General features: G+C 39.6%; 2 protein-coding genes across 4 annotated transcripts; one reads left to right on the top strand and one right to left on the bottom strand.

Annotated features, from left to right (window-relative positions):
- Positions 1-735: 735 nt before the first annotated feature.
- On the top strand, positions 736-9,454 carry acp2 (acid phosphatase 2, lysosomal). 2 transcript variants are annotated; one of them, XR_003833739.1, is made up of 14 exons: positions 736-1,124; positions 4,055-4,150; positions 4,887-4,973; positions 5,148-5,208; positions 5,311-5,402; positions 5,497-5,595; positions 6,007-6,096; positions 6,750-6,833; positions 6,932-6,980; positions 7,139-7,221; positions 7,459-7,565; positions 7,771-7,946; positions 8,040-8,326; positions 8,986-9,454. XR_003833739.1 is itself a non-coding variant. In XM_029452048.1 (13 exons), the coding sequence occupies exons 1-13, from the start codon at positions 975-977 to the stop codon at positions 8,183-8,185; spliced, it is 1,320 nt and encodes a 439-aa protein (XP_029307908.1). In that variant the 5' UTR covers positions 736-974; the 3' UTR covers positions 8,186-9,454. The 2 variants fall into 2 exon arrangements, 1 of the variants encoding a protein (XP_029307908.1); XM_029452048.1 differs by having other exon boundaries at positions 8,040-9,454.
- Positions 9,455-11,061: 1,607 nt separating this feature from the next.
- gpr137c (G protein-coupled receptor 137c) lies at positions 11,062-22,146 on the bottom strand. Of its 2 annotated transcripts, XM_029452036.1 has the most exons (10): positions 21,260-22,146; positions 16,699-16,748; positions 16,362-16,469; positions 16,130-16,268; positions 15,105-15,254; positions 14,222-14,347; positions 13,981-14,105; positions 13,624-13,838; positions 13,466-13,478; positions 11,062-13,159 (listed from the first exon to the last, which is right to left on the bottom strand). In XM_029452036.1, exons 1-10 carry the CDS (start codon positions 21,632-21,634, stop codon positions 13,132-13,134), a joined length of 1,329 nt encoding a protein of 442 aa, XP_029307896.1. In that variant the 5' UTR covers positions 21,635-22,146; the 3' UTR covers positions 11,062-13,131. The 2 variants fall into 2 exon arrangements, with proteins under 2 accessions (XP_029307896.1, XP_029307887.1); XM_029452027.1 differs by having other exon boundaries at positions 11,062-13,838.
- Positions 22,147-22,317: the final 171 nt, after the last annotated feature.

The following is a 22,317-nucleotide window of genomic DNA, read 5'->3' as shown; positions in this document are numbered from 1 at the left end:
TATTTAGAAAGTTGTAGTATTAGTACACAGTAACATTGAATAATACCTCATTTTAATTATTTTGTAAAATGAAAATGACACTCTTTTAAAGCGTCCTTTTTAAAATTCTTTATTATAATCTGTTATTAATATAAATCTACCTTGGGTTAATGTACTCTAACCCTAACCCTCTGTGAAACAGAACGATGAGTAAGTTCTGTTTACCACTTTCTATTTGTTTTTTTTTCGCGTTACAGACATGGAATCTGTCACGGATAAAAAATAAAAAATGCAATACCTTTTACTTACTAGAGATATTGACTTACTAAGAACATTGAGATGGTAAGACAAAAAATATTTTTACTGTGTGTGTGCACTGTGTTTACAAATGTGATGTGAATTTAGGAAGAATAATATGCGTTGTTATTTGTTATTATTATGCATTTTTCATTTAAATCGTAGAAAAGGAACTCTTGGAGCCTTAAAGGGCATTTTCACCATCAGTTATTTGCAAAACTCTAGAGAAATATATATATTTTTAATGATGATTATAGATGAGGAAGTAGATAAAGACAAGCCATCCTCTCGTTTTTGGCCTTTAGAAATGAAAGTAACCGATATAGAACAATTTTCTCATTAAAAAAAATGGAATACTAGTCAATCTGGTTGTGTCGCAGTTTGTGAATGGAGCAACTGGAGAAGTCAGGACTGTCCACGCGCGGATCTGATGTTCCGTCACTTCCGTTTTCCTTTTCTGTGTCAAGTCAGCTAACAATACGTAGGCTATTTGCGAGTTTAACAATATTTGCCATTTTTAGTAATACAAATACGGGCGAAAATTCAGTATACTCTTCATTTTTTTTGCTGGATATATCTTTATTTTAAACGCTTTATGCACCCTCAGACTTGCACGTTTTTTTTGGTTAAACCTTTACGCTACATTTTATGCTTCAACGTCCGATGTAGTTGAGGCTGAACTAACCGTAGTAGACTTGATGCGGCTCAGACAGGAGGCAATCGGTCTTCAGTGGTTAGCCCTTTATAGAGACGGAAACATGGTGTCCTCTGCGGTGCTATTTGTTTTAACGGTTGGTTCTATCTGTGGAGAAGCTGCTGCAGAAAGACAACTAGTATATGTCACTGTGGTGAGTCATGTTAAGTTAGTCTTGTGTAACGCTATGGAAGCTTTGTTGAACTCTGCAGCGATTCGCCGCGTTTCTTTTTTGTGTGGGTAGTCGTTTACGGAACTATATTCCACATTTAGCACATTTTATGTTTTCTTTGCTTCTCTGTTAATATGTATTTTGCTCTGAACAAGAATTAAGTATGAGTGAAGTAATGTGGGTCTTTCAGGGAATTCGGCATATTAATAATCCACCTAGCAACTCTTTTCTTTTTTAAAGAAGCTCATGTTGTGTTTGGTCCACACTGCTTGCTTGTAATAGGCTACATTACTAACGGACTAACCCATGGCAAAGTGGACCTTTTTATTGATAATTCAACATAAAATGAATATATTTGAATTGGAAAATGTGTAAAAGGTAAGGCGTGTTAAGAATTCAGAGTCGTGAGACACGAGCAAAGGCTTCACAGGAATGTGTATGTCTAGCTGACAGTTGAAATAAATAATTTGAGGTCTACTGAACTCTCATGTTAATGTTATTTATGTTAACCCTACACTACAAACCTTACTTGTCTATCCTGACAACTTCAACCTAGTATTAAAATGTTAATGCAATGAGCGATTTAGCAGTTAATTCACTATCAGCAGCTCATCCTGTCAGGTGACTAGTCAGCTGTACTAACGATACAAACCAAACTACCTTTGGGAATAGCTAATGTTTGTAACGCAAATGCTGCTTATTTAATCTCCAGAGAGATTGATAATTATTTGGGTTATGTATGTACCCCAATTGTTTCTGCTTGAATGTTTCTCTGATAACAGAGGCACATATTAAAGCACTTGTTAAAGTATTTGCAGATGCAGCTCTCTGAACCTCAGCTCACCAGGAAGGCCTGCATGTCAAGGATACACAACATGTTGTACTGACAGTGAAACAAAGAGCTACACATTAACATCAATGCAGTTATTTAGAAAGTTGTAGTATTAGTACACAGTAACATTGAATAATACCTCATTTTAATTATTTTGTAAAATGAAAATGACACTCTTTTAAAGCGTCCTTTTTAAAATTCTTTATTATAATCTGTTATTAATATAAATCTACCTTGGGTTAATGTACTCTAATCCTAACCCTCTGTGAAACAGAACGATGAGTAAGTTCTGTTTACCACTTTCTATTTGTTTTTTTTCGTGTTACAGACATGGAATCTGTCACGGATGTGAGAATTGAAATAGCATTGGACACACTCGTGTTTTCAAGCCATGACATCAAGCATCTTGTTTTCACGGTGTTAAAATGAGCTCAGAGCAGGTCAGCAGGTCCACATAGAGTTTCTCACATGAAAGTGGTTTTATTGACCGTTGTTGATTTAATGTTACGTGTTACCTAATTACCTGCAAGATAGTCATGAATGGATCCTGGAGCAGATAAGATTAGGAGTTCTAAAGGGATGATCTTCCCTTCAAACAGAGTTTACACACTTGTTCAGCTACTTTGGACGATCAGTCATGTGTGCTCTCCACGTCAGCTCCAGGCTTGAAACTGGAACCTGTTCTACCGGAGTACACGGCTGATGCAGTGGTTTCCAGTAACAAGCTGTTCATAACAATTGGTTTCACAAAAGGAGTTTTCTATTCATTATCAGGAGCCGTTTTAAGTAAAGGGTCCAGTTCATAAGCAGAGGTCACTGCACTCACTTTTGACGACCTTTAATATCGTCCTTGACTTCCCTCTATTTTTGTCAGTTGACATGTTTTATCTGTTTGTCTTTACTTCTGAATGACATTAGTCTCTGACAAACATTTGGCAAGATCATCACTGTCAGCCGGCTGGATTTGATTTCCACCAGTGACGCAGATAAAACTAGGACAAAGCTTTTATCTCGGCTCTGTTTCAGAGGAGCCGTACTGTTTACAAATGTGATGTGAATTTAGGAACAATAATATGCGTTGTTATTTTAGAAGCGATCTTAAATACTGTCGAGCTGTGGGAAGCAGGACCTCTAAGTGGTTTATAAAGACCAAACGCAAGTCACATGAAACGGTGGAAGTCAATATTGGCCTCCAGTCTGAAACAACAAAAGTTTGGTAAATACGTTCACTAATAACATACAAACCACTACACACATACCACACTATATATATATATATATATATATATATTTCTTTTTAATATATATATATATATATATATATATATATATATATATATATATATATATATATTTTAATATATATATAAATATATATATATATATATATATATATATATATATTAAAAAGAAATATATATTTTAATATATATATAAATATATATTCTTTTAAATTTTATATAAATATATATTCTTTTAAATTTTATATAATATAATAAAAATATATATATAATATAATAAAAATAAATGATTTGTTTATTATTTTTAATATATATATTTAATTCCATATTCTTTCTGTCAAGAGCAAATTCAATATAGAGTTTATGTAAAATGTGCTTTCCAAAATTGTTTGTAACAACTTTGATCTAGTAATAATTGAGAGCTAAAGGACCATAATAACTCGTATAAACTAACTAATAGTTGAAATGGTCTATAAAAGCCACATTTTGTAAAATCTCTCTTTAATTCATTCCCTTTTTCCCATCATGCAGTTCTGTTGTTGGATTCATTTGCAGCTCCATTCCAATGTTTCCAGTTTGAATGTTTTACAATCTCCATTTTTCTGTCATATATTTAGTTTAATGTTTTTCAGGCTTCCAATGTAATATCAATATCAGATGTATTTAGACAGTAATTCTGCTGATTCCACAGTAATCTTATCACCAAATTCCAGTATGTTTCTTTCTTAGTCGCTGTGTAGCAATGATTAACGCTTAACGATTTTTTATGCCACAGTGAACGTTTGTGATGTTGTTTGTTAGCTGGGTGTTGGCTGACGTGTCCTCTCTGACCCCTCCAGCTGTTTCGACACGGTGACCGGTCACCAATCAAACCCTTTCCCACCGACCCTCACCAAGAGAGCGACTGGCCTCAAGGCTTTGGACAGCTATCACAGGTATGATGAATACTTCTTTGTGGGTTGTCTTGCAATCTAATTCTTATTTGCCTTTTTGCTTATCTATAGCTGGGAAACTCTTGGTGTTACATTTACTGTTCATATAGACATATGTGCATCATTTTATGCAGTATCCTGTTTTTTCTATTTACTTGCAACAACACAAAACTGCATGAAATCCAGATAATGACAAACATTTGATGGGAGAGGTGAATAAGCCCCAGGCTTATACACCATATGTCCCCTCAACTGCAGGAGGAAAACAAACATAAGGGAAAAAATATAACTAACATCATTTAGAAAATACAACAAAAACATAAATAACCACAAAAATGAGCAGAAAAACTCCACAAAACAATCCAGTGAAGACAGATTTGATAAGCTATTCTTTATTATTTAATCTCAGCCATTGTATACAGTAGAATCTCAATTCCTCTTTCAAAATGCTCAGTGTTGCTCAGAAGCTCATTATGATGGCATGCACACAGTTTGAGTACCTGTGTAAACTGTAAAGCATTAGAGGCTAATACTGAAGCGTGCTGAAGCTTTGCAAGCTTAACTCAGCCGACACATTTAAGTCAAGGAGTTTTCAGACGATTATAAAGTCATCCAAAAACCAGGCCAGTTAGTGTGACAGTGTATTATTTTAAACTCATTGTGCACAAGTGTGTTAAAGGTGAACTACATCTTGTGACGTCATCAGGAGTATAATGTCGCTTCCTCTGTGTGTTTTCAGGAGGGGATGAGGCAGCACTTTGATCTGGGCCACTTTCTGAGGAAGCGATACAAAGGCTTCCTTAACGAGTCCTATGAGAGACACGAGGTAACCTTTCCACTTTCGCATCACATGTCACCAGAGCGCTCGCAGACAGACAGCGATTCATACGGATATAAAGGAGCAGGGGCCCCTACCATGTCGGTGTTATACACGGTTCTCACTGCTGCTGGAATTCCTGGATCATGATGGAGATTTTTTTCTTCTTCTCCTTTTCCTCAGATCTCAGTTCGCAGCACAGACTACGATCGCACCCTGATGAGTGCAGAGGCCAACCTCGCAGGTCTGAACATCAGATGACTTCCTCCTGTCTATCCTCTTCTACCAGCAACACTCCTTCTAGTACTTTTCTTCTTCACATTAACGGTCTCTTGCCGTCATCCAGGTCTCTACCCCCCCGCTGGTGAGCAGGTCTTCACACCGAACTTGCCGTGGCAGCCGATACCTGTACACACGGTGCCTCAAAGTGAAGAGAGGGTATGTGTGATGTAGAACGTTTTATAAGTGAGTCTCCTTGCTATAAGTGATTCAACACCCTTTGTCTGAACTTCCTGTTTGTTTGTTTTTGTAGCTTCTTTCTTTTCCACTGGGGGACTGTCCTCGCTACAAACAGCTGATGAATGAAACTGAAAACACAGAGGGATTTATTAATGTCACCACGACATACCAGGTACAGGAATTTCTACGTATACACATGTTCTTTCAGCCCGATTCTGATAAATATGGAAGCCCTGAGAGGCAAGTGGGGAAATAAATCAGTTTAGAGTGCACAGAAAAATTCAAACTCACCAGATGAAAACATTAAAAAAAAGGAATTGAGAAAAATGATCCTGGCAAAACTTTTTTCCCCGGCTGATTCACATCTAAACAAATAAAACAAATAATTTAGAAAGATTATCCTTTCCCCTGTTCTTAAATCATAAACACAGGAGAGAAAACTATTTAGATCAAACTTGGAGAATGGATCAGCAGAGCCCTTTTTCTCACTTGCCTCACAGGACTTCTAATACATAATGATTATGACATTTTTGAAGATGATACAAGCGCAGGTACGTGGAGCTTACTGCGCCTCTCTCTTCAGGACATCATAGAGCTGGTGAGGAATAAAACAGGGCTGAACAACACTAATGTGGAGACAATCTGGAGCGTGTACGACACACTCTTCTGTGAGGTGAGAACACACACACACATTTGAAAAGTGAAAAGTATAGTTCTCTGAGAACTTGGTTTAAAAATGAAAACATTTCAAATTAGATGAGTACATAAACTATAGGTAAATAATTCCAATAATAAATCTGCTTTACGAGGTTTTCATGTCAAGATATTGTGGGACATTTTTCAGGTATGAGGAACATCATAGCTAACTTACTAATCTTTCCTTCATTTCAAAATAAGAGCGTTCTGTTATTCAAGACACAGTTCACAAGCTGTTTGAATGTCAACAGACGTTACAGAAGTTATGTGCAAACTGGCGGGCTCGCTAACTGACCCCATCTGTTTTAGTCTTGTGACTCAAACGACTTCATCAGTTTTTAAGGAACTGGTGGCATCGTGGCAAACAAGCTGCTAGAGGAACAGAAATGAGCAACTCGTAGCAGTTTCATATCTGTTTTTTTGTCTTATCTTGTTCACAAAGGTTTGCCTTGTATTACTGTCAATACGGACATCTGTATTCATGACATTATCACGAGTCGAATACACACAAAATAGTGTGAGAATGACAGTTAACTCAACATAACTGCTGCTTAATAAAAGCTTTTATGCATTTCTTTAATCAAGTGTCTTTCTCATGCTTTTCATAATTCCCACTGTGTGTGATTTCAGTCCTGTCACAACATGTCAGCTCCTGACTGGGTGACTCCCGACGTCATGGAGAAGCTCAGAGTGCTCAAAGACTTTGGATTTCAGGTAAAAGTATTCACAATATCTACAATTAAATTTTAATTTCAGTGCTTCATGATGGTCGAAATGCTATTTCAATGTCACGATTGGTCGTATTTTCACAGATCACTTTCGGGTTCTACAAACAAGAAGAAAAGAGCCGGCTGCAGGGAGGTGTGTGTGCGTGTGTGCTCAGTCTAGTGAAGTTTGCCTGCTTTACTGCAGCCACTTGTTAGTAGATATTGATTGACGATAGGAAAACTGTACAATATCAGCAGACTTAACCTTTAAATATGAGACTAAATGGGAAAATAAAAACTTCTGTCTTCTAGGTATCCTATTGGGTGAAATAGTGAAGAATCTTTCCAAGATGGCCGTCCCAGATACGAAACTGAAACTGATGATGCTGTCAGCGGTAAGAATTACTTTTTTCTTTTTCTTTTTTACTTTCCCTTGGTAAAAAAAAAACCAGGCTAGCTGTATCTGTCTTTATGCTAAACTAAGCTAATCTTCTCCTGACTGTAGCGTCTTGTTTAGCGTAACATGAGAGTGGTCATGATATTCTTATCTAACTTTAGGGGGTGAAAAAAAGCAAGTAAGTGCATTTCCCAAAATGTCAAACTATTCCTTTTAATGTGCGTCTGTCCCACAGCACGACACCACTGTCGCTGCTCTTCAGTCCAGCCTGAATGTGTTCAATGGAAGACAGCCGCCATATGCCTCCTGTCAGATATTTGAGCTGTACAAGGATGATAACGGGTAACACACACACGCACACACACAGAATATACTGTTAGTGGAATAAATAGATGAGAAGAGTAAAAAATAAACTGTAAGGCTCTAAAAAAATCCTAACTCAGATCAGTCATTGTATACTTAATGTCCATAAAAAATATTAGACTGATGGTGGACATTAAACACATTTTAAATGTGACAATTCAAAACTCTGTCTCTGTCTGTCCAGCTCTGCTTCTGTGTCGATGTTTTACCGGAATGACAGCACAGTGGCGGCGTTCCCTCTGCAGTTGCCGGGCTGCTCCCTTGACTGCCCTCTAGATGAGTTTGTGAGAATTACAAAGCTCTCTATTTCAGAAGACCGAGAGAAAGAGTGTCAAGTGCCTTCAAAGGGGAGAGATAAAGGTAAGCGCACATTAAAGACTCTGCTGAAATATAAGAAGAGACGACTGATTGTGCCACCACTGATCCATTCTCTCCATCTTTCTTTATCTCCAGAGGTGATCGTCAGCCTGGCCGTGTCCGGCTCTCTGCTCCTCTTCCTCATCGTCATCCTCCTCTGCGTTATTTGTTGGCAGAAGGAGCCAATCGGCAACCGGGGATACCACCACGTGATCAACCAGGACGCCAGAGAGGAATCCTGACAGAAGCACAAACTCCTCCCTCGGAGATCGGCGAGCCTGGCATCTTGGGACAGCAGCGATGACGATGGACTTTGAACTGTAAAACTCCATAAAGGGACATTTTGATGGTTCATCAACACGTTCGGGACCAACAACAATTAGGTTTGTTTTGGGTGAGATGGATTTTAGAGAAGCAAAATGTTTCCTTATCACTCTTAACTAGCATGAGTGAGGAGTGAGGTGTTGTTAGAGGGACCAGGACCGGTGAAGAAAGCCCAGCAGGGACAAGCTTTTGTATCTCAACAGTTTGTCAGCTGAAGTACCTGCTGTGTCCCACGTCGTCTAATCTCCAATCAGCCAAATAATATCTACATCCATGTCCCAGAGTTCTACTTGGAAAGACACTGTCCGTCGTTCAGTCTGGGTATCTTTGTGCTTTTTTGGGACTTGAATGGCTGCACAAAAGTTTGATTCAATGCAGAAAATGTTGATACAGTTGTGATATTTAATAATGTAATTATGGGTCTGGATGTGACGGACACTGGTGAGTGGAGACTTTACTTTATTACAAAAAGTGTAACATTTTGACTTAAAGCATTTTTAGTCACTTAGTTTTATTTAAGACTGAATCGCAGCACAGAATGTTTCCAGAACTGTGTCCACAAGAGAAAGATCGTGTGTGTGTGTGTGTGTGTGTGTGTGTAATCTGAGGCCTAATGACCACGGTGCCTTAAATAATATTTGTATGGGGTGTTTTTGTTCTAATGTATCTCATCATTTGTAGGATTTCAAGCTTTTGATTTGAACTGTCATTCCCCCAGAGACAGCTGACTTGAGCCTCATGAGAGGAAGCATCCACCCCAACTGTCCTTCAGCAAGTCACTAAAGCACCAGCAAAATACATTTCTACTTTTTTTTTGTGTCAACAAGAATCAAATGAGTTTTGCGATCATGTAAACCAGCTGTCTGCAGATCGAGCGTCCATAACAACAGAATATGTTTACTTTCTTGTCTTATGAAAAAGTGGATATGAATACTTTGTAAACACTGGAAATTGGTACGTGTGTTATTAAATCTCGCTGCCTTTAAAAGTCAGCTTTGAATTATTTTAAAAATAAAACAAACTGTTTTGTCTTTGAGCCAATCAATTCAAATGAAAAGAAAATATATATTACAATAAGTATAGATCACAGAGCAGACCTCACCATGATCATGTTTTTCTTGTTTGTCTACTCAACTTGGCAGTGAGCTGGTCAGCTGCTGTCTTGACTTGATTTCAGATGTTCCTTATAAACTAACTGGTAAACTCGACCACATGACTGCATGTCTGCGCAGCGCGGTTAGAGGTAGAAGGAGCTGTAACGTTTGTGTAATGTCTCATGACACTTTTATACATTAATATTTATGCATACATATGGCAAAAAGTATTGTCTATTTACGGTCGACATGTGGTCAAACTGGCTAGAAGTTTTTCCGGTTAAACATGTCACTGCAGCTACAGTGACCACAGCTTTACTCCGTGAGATAATACCACTGTGCCTATCATCCAGCCAGTGGGGGAGCTGTGGAGCGAGAGAACGGGACCTTAAAAACAAAACTGGCCAAATGCTGTGATGAAACGTGCCTGTCATGCACACAAGCCCTGCCAATCATACTGATGTACATGACAAGGAGAAAGAGAACAAGGTCAGGTCCGTCACATTATGACGTTTTGTTTGCATCACCCAAGACAACTACCACCGTCCACAGACACTTGTGAACATAACATGCTAACCTACTGCATTAACCTCTCCGACATAAGGAAACCGGTGACGGCAGTTCTCCCATCACCTGCATCTACACCACTCCACGAATTACAACCAGGCGATTTTTGTGGTGGTGAAAGACTTCAGACGAAAGAACTGGAAATCCAAACGGTGGCAAGGCCCGTTCCAGATCCTCCTCACCCTCCACACAGCAGTGAAGGTGGCAGAGAGAGGTGCCTCACCCCACTGACCCTCCACAACAGCACAAAGGGGTTAGCACCACACAAACTACAACCTAAAGACACGGAACAACTGTGTGTCGTTGATTCTAACTGGAAGGAGTAAGCCTCAGTTTGAGCAACGAGCGTCATTTGACGTACGCAGCTACACTGCCCTCAGTCATCAAGTGACCTGCAGGTGAGATTCTGTGTCACCCACGAGGGATCTACACGTCATCTACCATGGACAGACCATGAGCCCAATAGTACAAGTGTTACACACACTTCTTTTTTTTTTTTTTTTTAAACATGCCACTGATACTAAACACATGATTCCAGACTCACCAGACTCTGATCCTGACATCTCACCTGACACATACCAGGACAACTTTGTTTAGATTTCCTCCCAGCTGCCTTTTGAAATCTGACACAGCTCTGAACAAAAACAGCCACTTGCACACACACACATTTTCTTTTCATCCAGAACCATGATGACCTAGTCTAAATCTTTGTGAATGTCTAGGTTTGATGTTTTAACGCCTGTGGTGAAATTGTACATATTTTTTTATGTTGATCAATAGAATGATCAAACTGGAGGGATGTAATGGAACATTTCATACGTCCATGTTAAAATTCTTATTGCTTAATACTTGGTTCAATGAACTTCTGCCTTTCCCAGCATATCTCTGTAACTTTATTTCTTCCCACCATATTCTTCTTGTGGGTGAATCTTCTCCCCCCCCCCCCCCTTCTCTACTCCCTGTCTTTGTGGGCCAACTGTGGCAGTCTTCCCCCCCCCCCACTCCTTCTCCATACTGTCTGTAAAATACATGAACACACTTTTATTGGGGTTCTTCCTCACGCAGACTGCTTACACTCTGTATGATTGATGATCCTATTTGCTAATAATAAATATTCCAAAGACAAGTTTATTTCTCAAGAGTCTTCATTTCAGTAGTATAGACTTCACTGGTAATTTGTTTAAGGACTTGATTAAAACTTTCCACCACAATCCATTGACAAATTCTGTTTTTGTTTTAAAAACAGTGCAGTAGGCCTTTATTTAAACATGGTAGTGCTTTTCTTGCATACATCGTTAGTGATCTGTCAGGTTACATTCAATATGGCCACGGATAAAACAATCCATAACATGAAACAATTCATTAAACAATTATCACCGTTTTATAGCAGATAGAGCAACATCTTTAGATGAATGATATCACCGTGGAAAGAAAATATGACACTGAGCTCTTGCACTCTGATGCAGAAGCATGCACTGCAGATGTTAATTGTTCCTAAATAGGCGAACAGCTTCATTTCCATCATTCATTTCAGTGTCCTGTGAAACTAGTTGTTTTCTTGTTAAAGTTTGCATGGTAATTTACAGATTGAGTTTCATGATAACTGAAGTCTGAAGTTTAAGTTCTGCGATGTTGGGTAACATTTCAGTTTCATATACAAACACTGATATTAGTCTGAGAACAGGGTCAAAATGAAAAATGTTCCTTCAAAGTGAATATTGCTTACAGGCTAGTCTGTCATGAGATTCAGAAGGTTTGTGATATTATGACAACAGGAGGAAAACTGAACTATAAAATCTGCTAAACAAAAAAATCAATGTAAAATAGAAATGTATAAAAGCAAACTTATGTAAGATCACACACATACAGACTCAAAAACATGGATTAGAAATCGATTAAATTGACACACAAACAGTTAAAAATACATCATCCAATCGTTCTTGTGCAAAAATATTTTCCTTAAGGAATGAAACTATTAGATATGACAAAATGTGATGGCACATTGATAGTTCCTTTATCAACGGATAAATAGTTAAATATAGACAATGATTGAAGAAACAGTAGGAGATGAATCCTACATTCAGGCCCAAAGCCTTTTTCTCTGAAGGGTAACTTCTAAGTGCAAATTGTTGCCACACAGCTATAAGCGGATGGTTTTTGGTCAAAAGGATGTTTCAGAGACATTTACACCCTGTTAATGAACTAGGGCTGATTTCTCTGTAAATTTCATATTGACCTATTGTATGTTGTCCAAATGATACTGACAATGCTACTGCCCAGTACAACCTAAGATATGTTTAAATCCCCAACATTCAGCAACTTCTCAGTGTATGGCACTCCCCGTTTTAGATTTTCACCTGGTTTCCATTGTATATATTATGGGAAAATAAACCTGGATTTGGCTGCTGTTACAAATAATCCAACAGCAGTGGCATGCTAATGGAGCAGATTTTGTTAAAGCCGGTGTCTGTCATTAAAGTCATCAGTTGAAACTGTTCCTCCAAGACTAACTTTTCTTTATAAATGCATTCGTTAGATGTTACATTTTCACACAGTTATATTGATCCAAGCTTGTGCTATTGAGATTGACAATAACATGCATATGGCAGCTACATATACATTTCACACACATTTTGCGGCTGTAGCGTAAGCAGTTTACATGGATGATACTTGTGAACACTGAAATAAACTGACCAGTATTTTTGATTACAGACAGTTATGAAAACTGTATTTTACATGCTAAACTAAAATCCAGTAGGCCCTACTGAGTAGGCAGGCTAAAGTCTAACGCTAGCTAACGGTGTTTGTACAATTATTTTACTTCCGTGGCACCAAAATTATCAATCTGTTTGAAAAGAAGATAATTAGATAATCTTTTGCTAGGCCTCTGAGGAGTTTCTCGATTAAACAGATTAGTTTAGTAGAGTTTTAGCTAACTATTAGCGTTGGCGATAAGCTAGCTCTTACTGCTACAACAGCCAACGGCTAATTAGCAACAGCTAATTCCTGTCATATGTAACTAGACCTAAAAGCCTTTTTAAGGATGGAGAATCAAGCTAGCGGGCAAGTATCCTTCACCTTCTTTATTCTAATTAATGATTACATATGCAGACCCATTGAAAACAGTCACACAACTCGTTTTTCACAACCCAATAACAGTTTGACTCATGTTGAGTTCTCTTGTCTGAGCAGAATGGTGCGTTTCATAAAAGCATGGTCGGATGAAATTTACTAGAAAAGAAAGATGAGAGCTATGATTATCTGGTCCCTGATGACATAAACATAAACATTTAACGGAAAAAGTTTGGTCTATGCAGTTTAAGGTGTATTAGCCATATTAGTGCTAAAACTGTGGTCCGTGCGGCCTGCACTGGCCTTCATTCTGGTCCATACATGCCATTTAAAGACAGTGACGTCCTGAAAAAGCAGTTAGTCATGGCAAAACTACTTCCTAGCTACTGATGCCACCACACTTCCAACCAACTTTTAGGCCCAACCTGGTCCAAAGCAATCCCTCAGAATATGACTCAAAAGTACCTGCTTTGATGATCTGGGGAAGCAAAATGGTGACAAAAACACAGGAAATTGTTATTAGCCTTTTTCGATCCTTTCGGTGAACCCTGCTTAATTCTGTGGGGTGCAGAAATACGTTTGTGACCCGCAGTAATAATTCTGTGGCGTGGAAAAGTAGTTACTGTGATGATGATGGTGGTAGTTGTTGTTCTGCGGGGTGGAGTAGTAGTTGTGATGGTGGTGATTGTGACTCTGGATGTTTCCATAGGCAAAGAGGAGGGGGGCCGTGGAAGATGGCGGTTGCTGGGCGGACCCGACGCCTGCAGTCAGAGTCCCATTGCGTTGGATGGAGCCATACCAACTGGATGTACCCAGCTGTGGAGTGGTGGAGAGGAGGCTGAGAAGAGGTGTTGAAGAACAGGCAGGAGGGAGAGGATAAGGAAAAGAGAAATCAATCCAAAGTCGTTCTTATCAGTCAGGATATTGATTTTCCAATACAAAGCTTAAAAGACTGTATTTGTGCTTGGGTGTGTGCCCACCTGGCCCGATCAGTCCTGTTATTAATGCTTCTGGACAGGTCGTCATCACTATCGTACCGTCGAGGGTTGTCAAAGAAATAAGCTCTGGAGCTGAAACTGTGGCTGTTGATCATCCCTCCTGGAGCCTGAGAATTAGATGTTCAAGCTTCATTATACTTTACGACTCTGAAAGTTCAAAGTCTGACAAATTATTGCGGGAAATTGTACTTTTTTAACATGTTTTCTTTCTTTTATTTTTTACCAGGTTTTGGTTGGGTCTCTGGACTCTGAAGAAAACCACCACTAAACTTGTAGGTAGCAGCTCCCAGAAGAACAGAATGATCCCAAACACAACGTAGGCTTCACCACTGATCTCCTGCACATCAGCCTGTAACACACAAACACTGTATAATATATAATGTTCATTACCTAAATCTTGAACACACTAAACAACTGTGAAAATAGAAAACATTGAATATCATACAATCACAATATTATATCTGACACTATGAACACTGGTCGTCTCATGAGTGTAGCAGCCTTAAAGGTAGTTTTGAGAAATAACTTTATTGGCTTTTTACCTGAAAGTTTATGCCTCTACACACCGGCGGTATCACAGATAAACAACACAAAATGAACATTCGCCTCACATTCACTTCCATTCTATGGCAGCAAAGGGGCGAAAACACATTTTCTTCGGTGGCTATGCAAATCTCCACGTGACCCTTACTGTGATGTAAACTAAGTTACTAGATGTAACACACATCTGGGTAAAATGCATAGTACACACACTCATAGACAGAATAATGTTGAGATGTTGTACTGACAGCTGGTATACAGATAGATTAAAAAATCATTTGTGGCAGATGCCCACACATGCACACAGTAGGTGTCCGATGTTGTGCATCATGTCCAACACATACACACAAACGCTTTAAAATGGGCTGTCCGTCTCAGGCCTGAGCCATGATGTAGGTCAGGAGGACACACACACAGTTATTTATAGCCAAACAAAGCCCTTTACCCTACTAAGCATTGCTTTCCCAAATCTCTTCAAATGGATTGCATGCACCCAGGCACATACGCATGCACACACTCAAAAAAGCTTGTATTCCATCTATAAATAAACACACGTGGTGCAGTACCTGGTCAGAAACGCTGTACCAGCCGTAGCTGAAGGGGCTGGGTCTGTCCTGTGGGGACAGGGCCACCACCACCAGGTTGTAACAGGCTCTGGATGTGTACAGCAGGATCACCACGGCTCCTATGGCTGTAGCTTGGCACGCTGATGTACCCTGGTGGAAGAGTTACCGTGCTTATTTTATGAGTCATGCATCAGTCGGCTATTGGCCTGAAATTGAATGTCAGATATGGGCCACAGATGTGATCCACCAAATGACCGAGGCCTCTCCGTTACCAACATGACAGAATATAGGCCAGGGATTGAGTTTAGAGGGACATCACTTTAAGCATCTGGAAGTATCACCATTACTGTCAGCGGTTGCAGAATTAAGTGCTCAATAATTCAAGACGGAGATCTTCCCTTTCTGCTCAGAGGGCAGAATTAGTTTTAGCATATAGTGATATGGTCAGAGCATTTTAATAAGGTGGCAACTAGTACAGAAACTGGTTAGTGAGAAACGCCTGTTTAAGGTAAGACAGTCCATACTGTTACTGTGTGTTTATAGTATTGTATAGTTTGCCTGTATACACTGCAGTCATATAATGTGATGTTTTACAATAACACACATCTGGGATAAAGCTAGTGTCTGTTATATTTAAATATTAAACCACAGGAAGTTTATGCTAAAGTTACTAATATCCAATATGAGTGCGTCATACTTACTGGAACTGTTAATGTAGTACGCATTATGCATACTGCAGTACTGCATATCACATACTCATACTGATTGAGAATATGGCATGCAGACATCTATGTAGTGTAACGTGTCGTAAAAAGGTTTTACATACAGATTTACCTCGAAATACAGTATAAGCTATCCTGACATTATGGCCTCATGGTTTCTATTAACTGCTAAACCACACCATACTTTGTCAAATACTGATATGATTCCTACAATACATTTATTTTGGTGTTAATTTTGCATCAACACAAAGCAGCAGTACAAACACTTTTTGAATATTTTATCCGGCATGTTTTTATACCCACCTTGGACTCAAGGTAAACGTTGGCAGAGGACATTTTGGCGATCTTGAAGACGCAGACGGCCAGAGAGACAGCACACAGGACAAACAGACTGTCGTTGATTAAGACCCGGGCCAGGACCGCATGTCTGATACCCCCATCACTGAAGACATGAAGGTTATTCAAGTAAAACTGTTCTAAACGGGACATTATAATGTGGGAGAAAAGGTTGTATTACTGGGATTTTTTTGTTTACCTTGGTGATTCAGAGCGCTCCAGAGATCCTTGCACTAACAATGCACAAGTTAAATTCACCACCAAGAAAAATATACTGAGACACAGGAAGAACAAGCGCAGAGGAACCCTGGGGAGAGGAAAACACAGACAGAGAGTAAGAGGATGGCCGAAACAATGGGACTTTATTCATAAACAACAACTAATTCAAATTCATGGCGTTGAATCTGCAAACCAAGAAAAAATATTCTTTCTTTTACCGATAAAGGGTAAAAGCCTTATTGCATGTTATTAGATGTAGATCTCAACATTTCCTTTGAGATTCATTTATAAGAATAAGAAGTCAAAGACAGACTTACTTGTATTTGGTGAGCTCTGGGGAATACTTGGCTTTAGCCTTAAACATCACCTAAACAAAGAAACGTATGAACATACCATCAGTGATGCACATATAATACATATTTTCATACTCAATTTCACAAACCCAATATGTCACAAGATAAAATAAAACGAAAGAGAGCGCAAGGGAGGGTGCTGGTCCTTTTAGGAGAGGAGTGTGAATTTAACAGAGCCTGAGGAGATTCCTGTGTGTCATTGAAGTACACACACACACACACACACACACACACACACACACACACACACACACACACACACACACACACACACACACACACACACACACACACACACACACACACACACACACACACACACACACACACACACACACACACACACACACACACACACACGTTCAAACAAGACAAGAAAAACAAGAGGGCCGACCAAGAATCCGCATCATAATAGTGTGTTTGTCATGTCAATAGTGTGTCATGATATAGTACACTTAAGGAAAATTAAATAAAAAAATAGTTTATAAAAATAAAAATAAAAACATAAAAATGTCTGGTTTTGGCTAATTGATTTACATACCTGACAAATTCAGGTACTTCATCTAACGGATGCAAAATGGATGCAAAATGTCCTCACTCAAGTCAGAGCCCCACAGTAAGTTCAGGCGCTAAGTATATGAGCTCTTTTATTCCATATGCGTTTGGCTCTAAAAATAAAATGTCATTTTGCATGTTATATGCTATGATATGGCATGGAAATGATCAAATAAATAGTCAAGACAAATAAAAAGTAAATATCATCTACCAGCTGCCAACATGTTATCAGTAAAAAACATCCAACTGATCACAAGTTCAATTTATGTTTACACAAGCTGTAAACTTGGTAAATGTTTACCAAAATGCAGTAAATTAAATCAGACATTTACAATCTAATTACGATCTGTCCGACTTTTGGATATTATATGAGGGATTCAGTGTCCGCAGGGGATCTGTAACACACACACACACACACACACACACACACACACACACACACACACACACACACACACACACACACACACACAGAATGTAGGCCAGGAGGAGGTCATTTGTAACCAAGAAATGAAGCAACCAGCCAACAGAACACGACTGGATTACATACTTTATGTGCACTATACGTGTGTGCCTCAAAAATCTAGAGAAAATGTTGCTGAATCAACTGTTTTTCTTTCAGTAGAAAATGAGCTTTGATAGGATGTTTGTGACTTTGTGACTTGACATTACCAGTATTATTTTCTGTAGTGAGAAGGAGCTCAAATGCAATAAGGGGGAAGTAAATCACAGGTCAGGAGTCATGCCTGACTCATCAGAAAACACACAAGTATTTCCACAGATGCGTGTGTGTCAGACGGCGGGCCGTGTCACGGTGGCATGATGTTCTATCAGCGGTCTGCATTACCTCCAGTGAGTTCAACATTAAAGGGATAGTTTGGATGTTTTAAAGTGGGGTTGTATGAGCTACTTATCCATAGTCAGTGTATCACCTGCAGTAGATGGCGGTTGGTACGCCCCAGTTTGGAGTACCAGCAGGAAGATAAGCAATGTCCTGCTGTGGACAGGGGCAACAGCTAAACTCATTTTAGCCACCTAAAAAAAATCTATATGAGATTAAGAGTACGCTATATTTAAAATATTTTACCGCTTTACCTTGCTGTCAGTCAGCTCTTTTCAATGGGGAACTGAAGCTGGTATCTATGCTCTCTTCAAAGCCAAAGTCATTTTGTCCTGCAGAATATCTGAATGAAGGACTGTAAACACATGTAAACACGTGCACCTTTCTCTGATGGAATTTGGTTTAGTTGCTCAAGGTTTTTTTTTTTTTTGGAGCGCAAATGATTGGCAATTTATGTTTCTCACTTGCCACATAAACACGCCAAAAATAAGTGCAACACAATCAGTAAAATCGTGTTTAGCCATGTCCATATCAAACAACCGATTTAGTCTTCATTTGGAGTCGTCTTTGTGTTCACATGATTAATGTAGGTCCAATATTCACTCTCCTTTTATCTCGGATTTTGGCCTCCACCAACTCCTGAGGGAAAAATCTGCCTCTTTAGCTGCTAAATGCTCCACTACGTTAACCAGACCGTCTCTAACTGTGTCTATCTGCTGTTTGCTGCTGAGCAGGTAGTGTACAGCAGGTTTATCTATCGTTTTCCCCTGAGAAAAGCTGACTGTTACACTGATGAGATGTGAGAGTGAACCAAAACAGTAAAGCTGCCGGCCCAAAAAAACAAAACAATGAGCTGAAAGACGCTAAAATGCTCTGCCGATCTAAGAGGAACTGTAGAGTCGGGTGATAAATCTCTCAAAATCTCTCTCAAATTATTGATTATAGCGGCTTTAATATTTAGTTTAATGACTTTCAGTAGTGGCGTCCTTTTTTTTAATCAATAACTTTAATATAACTGAGACTGAAGGTCATTTGTTTCAGAAGGATGAGCAACGTTTCTATTGTGGGAGAAAATATGAATGTGATCTATTACTCAGGTCTGACCCGGATAGACATGAAACCACGAGTAGGAAAAGTTTGTTTGCCGAGCTGGCCAGTCACATGGTTTCCCCAACATAGAGAGAGGTACATAGTTTTAAACCGATAATGACATAGAAGAATACCATTTGGCTGGTAATGGTTGAAAGGAAAAAGGCAGCTGTTGCCACCATACATGTGATGTAAATCAGTTTTGCTGATTGTATTCAAAGTGAGTGCAGTTTAACTGGTCCCAGATCAGCTGATGGGCTACAATCTTTATCAAGCAGTCATATGACACCCTTCATTACCTAATCCCCACTCCATTTGGAATGAGCTTCATTTCTACTTATGTGAGATTCTGTGTTTTCCTTTGAAGCAGTGACTGAATTGTGGTGTTACCCAACTGAAAGTCCCAAAGTGTGTAGGTGTCCTCTGAGAGAGGAACAAACAGGTCTTTGACATTTGGAGTGGGCAGGTGTTAAACAACTGTGACTGACCAACTGTGTCCCTCTCTTTCAGACACACCATGCACACACAGTGTGTGAGAACATGCCGCTGAGGGACTTTTGCAATGGAGGCTTAATGCGACACAGGCCTTTACCGGGAGATCTTTAAATCTCTCACCCCGAGACCATGGGTGGATTATGACACAATGGGCCCCTGGGCACTGACATGCAAAAGGCCCGACCACCTCTTCCACGTAGGAGGAAGACATACAGACTTTAGGGTCTCTTTGTAGTTGTTACGCAGCTCTCCATGAAACAGACATGTCTTTTACACATGGGCTACCAACAATACTACATTTTGACTGGCGTATTTGCCTTCTTATGAGAGTTAGATGAGAATATTGATACCGCTATGTATGTCCATTATTAAGTTTGACGCTACAGCCAGGAGACGGCTATCTTAGTATAAGGATTGGAAATGGGGGGAAAAGCTAGACTGGATCTTTCTAAAGGTAACAAAATCCACTTACCAGCACATCTAAAGCTCCCTAACTCATGTTGGATCTATTTTTTTTCCGTACGGGGGTTACGTACGGGACTATTTCTTAGCCGGGTACAACTTCTCACAGTGACATCACGACTCAATCTGTGCGTTCCAATAGTACCATACTATTTAGTATGCCAGAAAGATATATTTTGTATTTCCCATTCAAAGTATGCAAATAGTAAATACAGTATGCCAAAAATACCAGGATGTTCTACTGCATCCGGTTGCATTTTGCAGTATGCCAGCCAGCATTCTTTCCTGGCTATTCTCCCCCACAATCCTTTGGGCAGGGTATATATGAGCAAGAGGGTCAAAGTTCAGGTGCAATGTTATGACAAATTAGTCCTAATTGTATGCATACTGCATGCAACAGTACGTACATTGGGGCAGAAAAGGGGCAGATGCACTACATACTAAAAGTGAAAAGAAGAAGTATGTGATTTGGAACACCTGTTATTTTCTTTAAAAGATTTATTATTAATGGCACTTTTGCCTTTATTAGATATACACAGACAACATTAACGATTGAGCTGCTCTGTTAATATGTTCTCAATTAACCAATTAATTATAAGATTTATAAAATGATAATGAAAAAGTGTCTATCATCGCCTATCTGATGAGCTTGTGCCAAAGAGGCTGACTGTCAAAGCCTTGTGGGAGCTGTAGTTTTTGAATAGCTGGTCTTTTAGCTTTGCTAAAATGACTATGGACGTGGGTTTACTTCAAATTCAATGTGTCCAAACCAATGTGACAAATTGTTCACTTTTAACTAGAGTTGGGTAATCACCCACGAAGAGCATGGGGCCCACAGGGCAGAGGGGGACAAGGAGTTTGGACTAATAGGAATCCAACAAAAGAGCCAATATAATACAAAGTAATAGGATAATAACAGTGCTGTTTGTGTGCATGGAAGTTCATATGTGTTTTAAATGTGAAATCAGATTAAAACAATGAACAGAAAACTGCAATGTCAGCTCTTTTATGAAATCAGGTCACACACACAAACACTGCACACCCTGTCTCTCACACAGACACAGACACTGAGTGCAGTCCTACCTGTGTGAAGTAGAGGTTGAGTAGGCAGAGGGTGAAGAACTGCAGGCAGATAGGGCAGCAGTAGAGCAGCCAGTAGGCCAGAGGCTGCAGCTGGTTGGCCTGCACCACATTTTTAAAGTAGAAAGAGAAGAGGGTCGTCCTCAGCGCAGCCCAAAGCAAGCACAGAAACAAAAACACACTCTGGAAGCTGAAGCGCTTGTGTCCGTAGTGCAAAATGAGCCAGAGCTGCAGGTACACGAAAACAAACAGAAAGGAGTAGAGGACGGTGTAGACGGTAGTTAGACTGAGCTCCAGTGTTGGGGAGATTGCAGCTCCAGGGGACTCCTTCAGTGAGGTAAACAAGTGGGAATTAACCTCCTCTCCTGCCGAAAACATCTCCTCTGACGGCTCGCACTAACACATGGGATGCTGCGAAGGCGAAAGCACTAAAACTGGGTCAGACCTGGGCTAAATTCACCGTGGATGACAAAAAAAACAAGGGTATTCGGGTGAAAAATTGCGATAATAGCAGTTTATTCTGAAAAGAAGTGGCATAATGAAGCTGCGCTGGGGTTTAAATCCGACACTGTGCTGAAAAACAAAATGTGTCTAGTTTAATAAAACGCAAGGTTCAAAAATAACATGGACTATAGAAAGAAAACAAGAGAAAGGTTCCTATGTGTGGATCTCTGCAAAGCTGCTCTCTGCAAAAAAACAACTTAAGGGGGAAAAACCTCAAGATCAGCTGTGATGGCGTTTTAGACCCGCCCCCTTGTTCTCAACTAAAACTGAAACTACCGCGTCGTAGGCCGCCATCTTGGCTCAACACCAGGCATTTTCTTGTGAAACAGCTGACTGCAGAGCCACAGATTCTCGCCAGTTTCTGAGCTAAATCTCCCAAGTGAAAGACGTCCTCACACCCACTTTACAAGAGCACCATTTCATTGGCTAATATTGCCGCCCAACCTCCACATTGTCCTCACTCCATTGGTTCATGATGATGTCAGCTGTGACAGTACCCGCCCTCCGTGTGCTTGTGATTGGCCATTTGTTCAAGTCAAAATAGTTCCCTGATCCTA

Source organism: Cottoperca gobio, chromosome 2 (assembly GCF_900634415.1).
Source record: "Cottoperca gobio chromosome 2, fCotGob3.1, whole genome shotgun sequence".
NCBI classification, from domain to species: Eukaryota; Metazoa; Chordata; class Actinopteri; order Perciformes; family Bovichtidae; genus Cottoperca; species Cottoperca gobio.
This window is presented reverse-complemented; position numbering and strand designations above follow the sequence as displayed.

Excerpts from the sequence above, each read along its gene's own strand:
- gpr137c (XM_029452027.1), bottom strand. The coding sequence starts at position 21,634 with ATGTTTTCGGCAGGAGAGGAGGTTAATTCCCACTTGTTTACCTCACTG. Across the intron at positions 16,269-16,361 it reads GAGCGCTCTGAATCACCAAG|TGATGGGGGTATCAGACATG; the intron begins GTAAACAAAAAA and ends TCATGTCTTCAG. Across the intron at positions 14,106-14,221 it reads AGAGACCCAACCAAAACCTG|GCTCCAGGAGGGATGATCAA; the intron begins GTAAAAAATAAA and ends TCTAATTCTCAG.
- acp2 (XM_029452048.1), top strand. The coding sequence starts at position 975 with ATGCGGCTCAGACAGGAGGCAATCGGTCTTCAGTGGTTAGCCCTTTAT. Across the intron at positions 1,125-4,054 it reads AACTAGTATATGTCACTGTG|CTGTTTCGACACGGTGACCG; the intron begins GTGAGTCATGTT and ends TGACCCCTCCAG. Across the intron at positions 6,834-6,931 it reads TCAAAGACTTTGGATTTCAG|ATCACTTTCGGGTTCTACAA; the intron begins GTAAAAGTATTC and ends GTATTTTCACAG.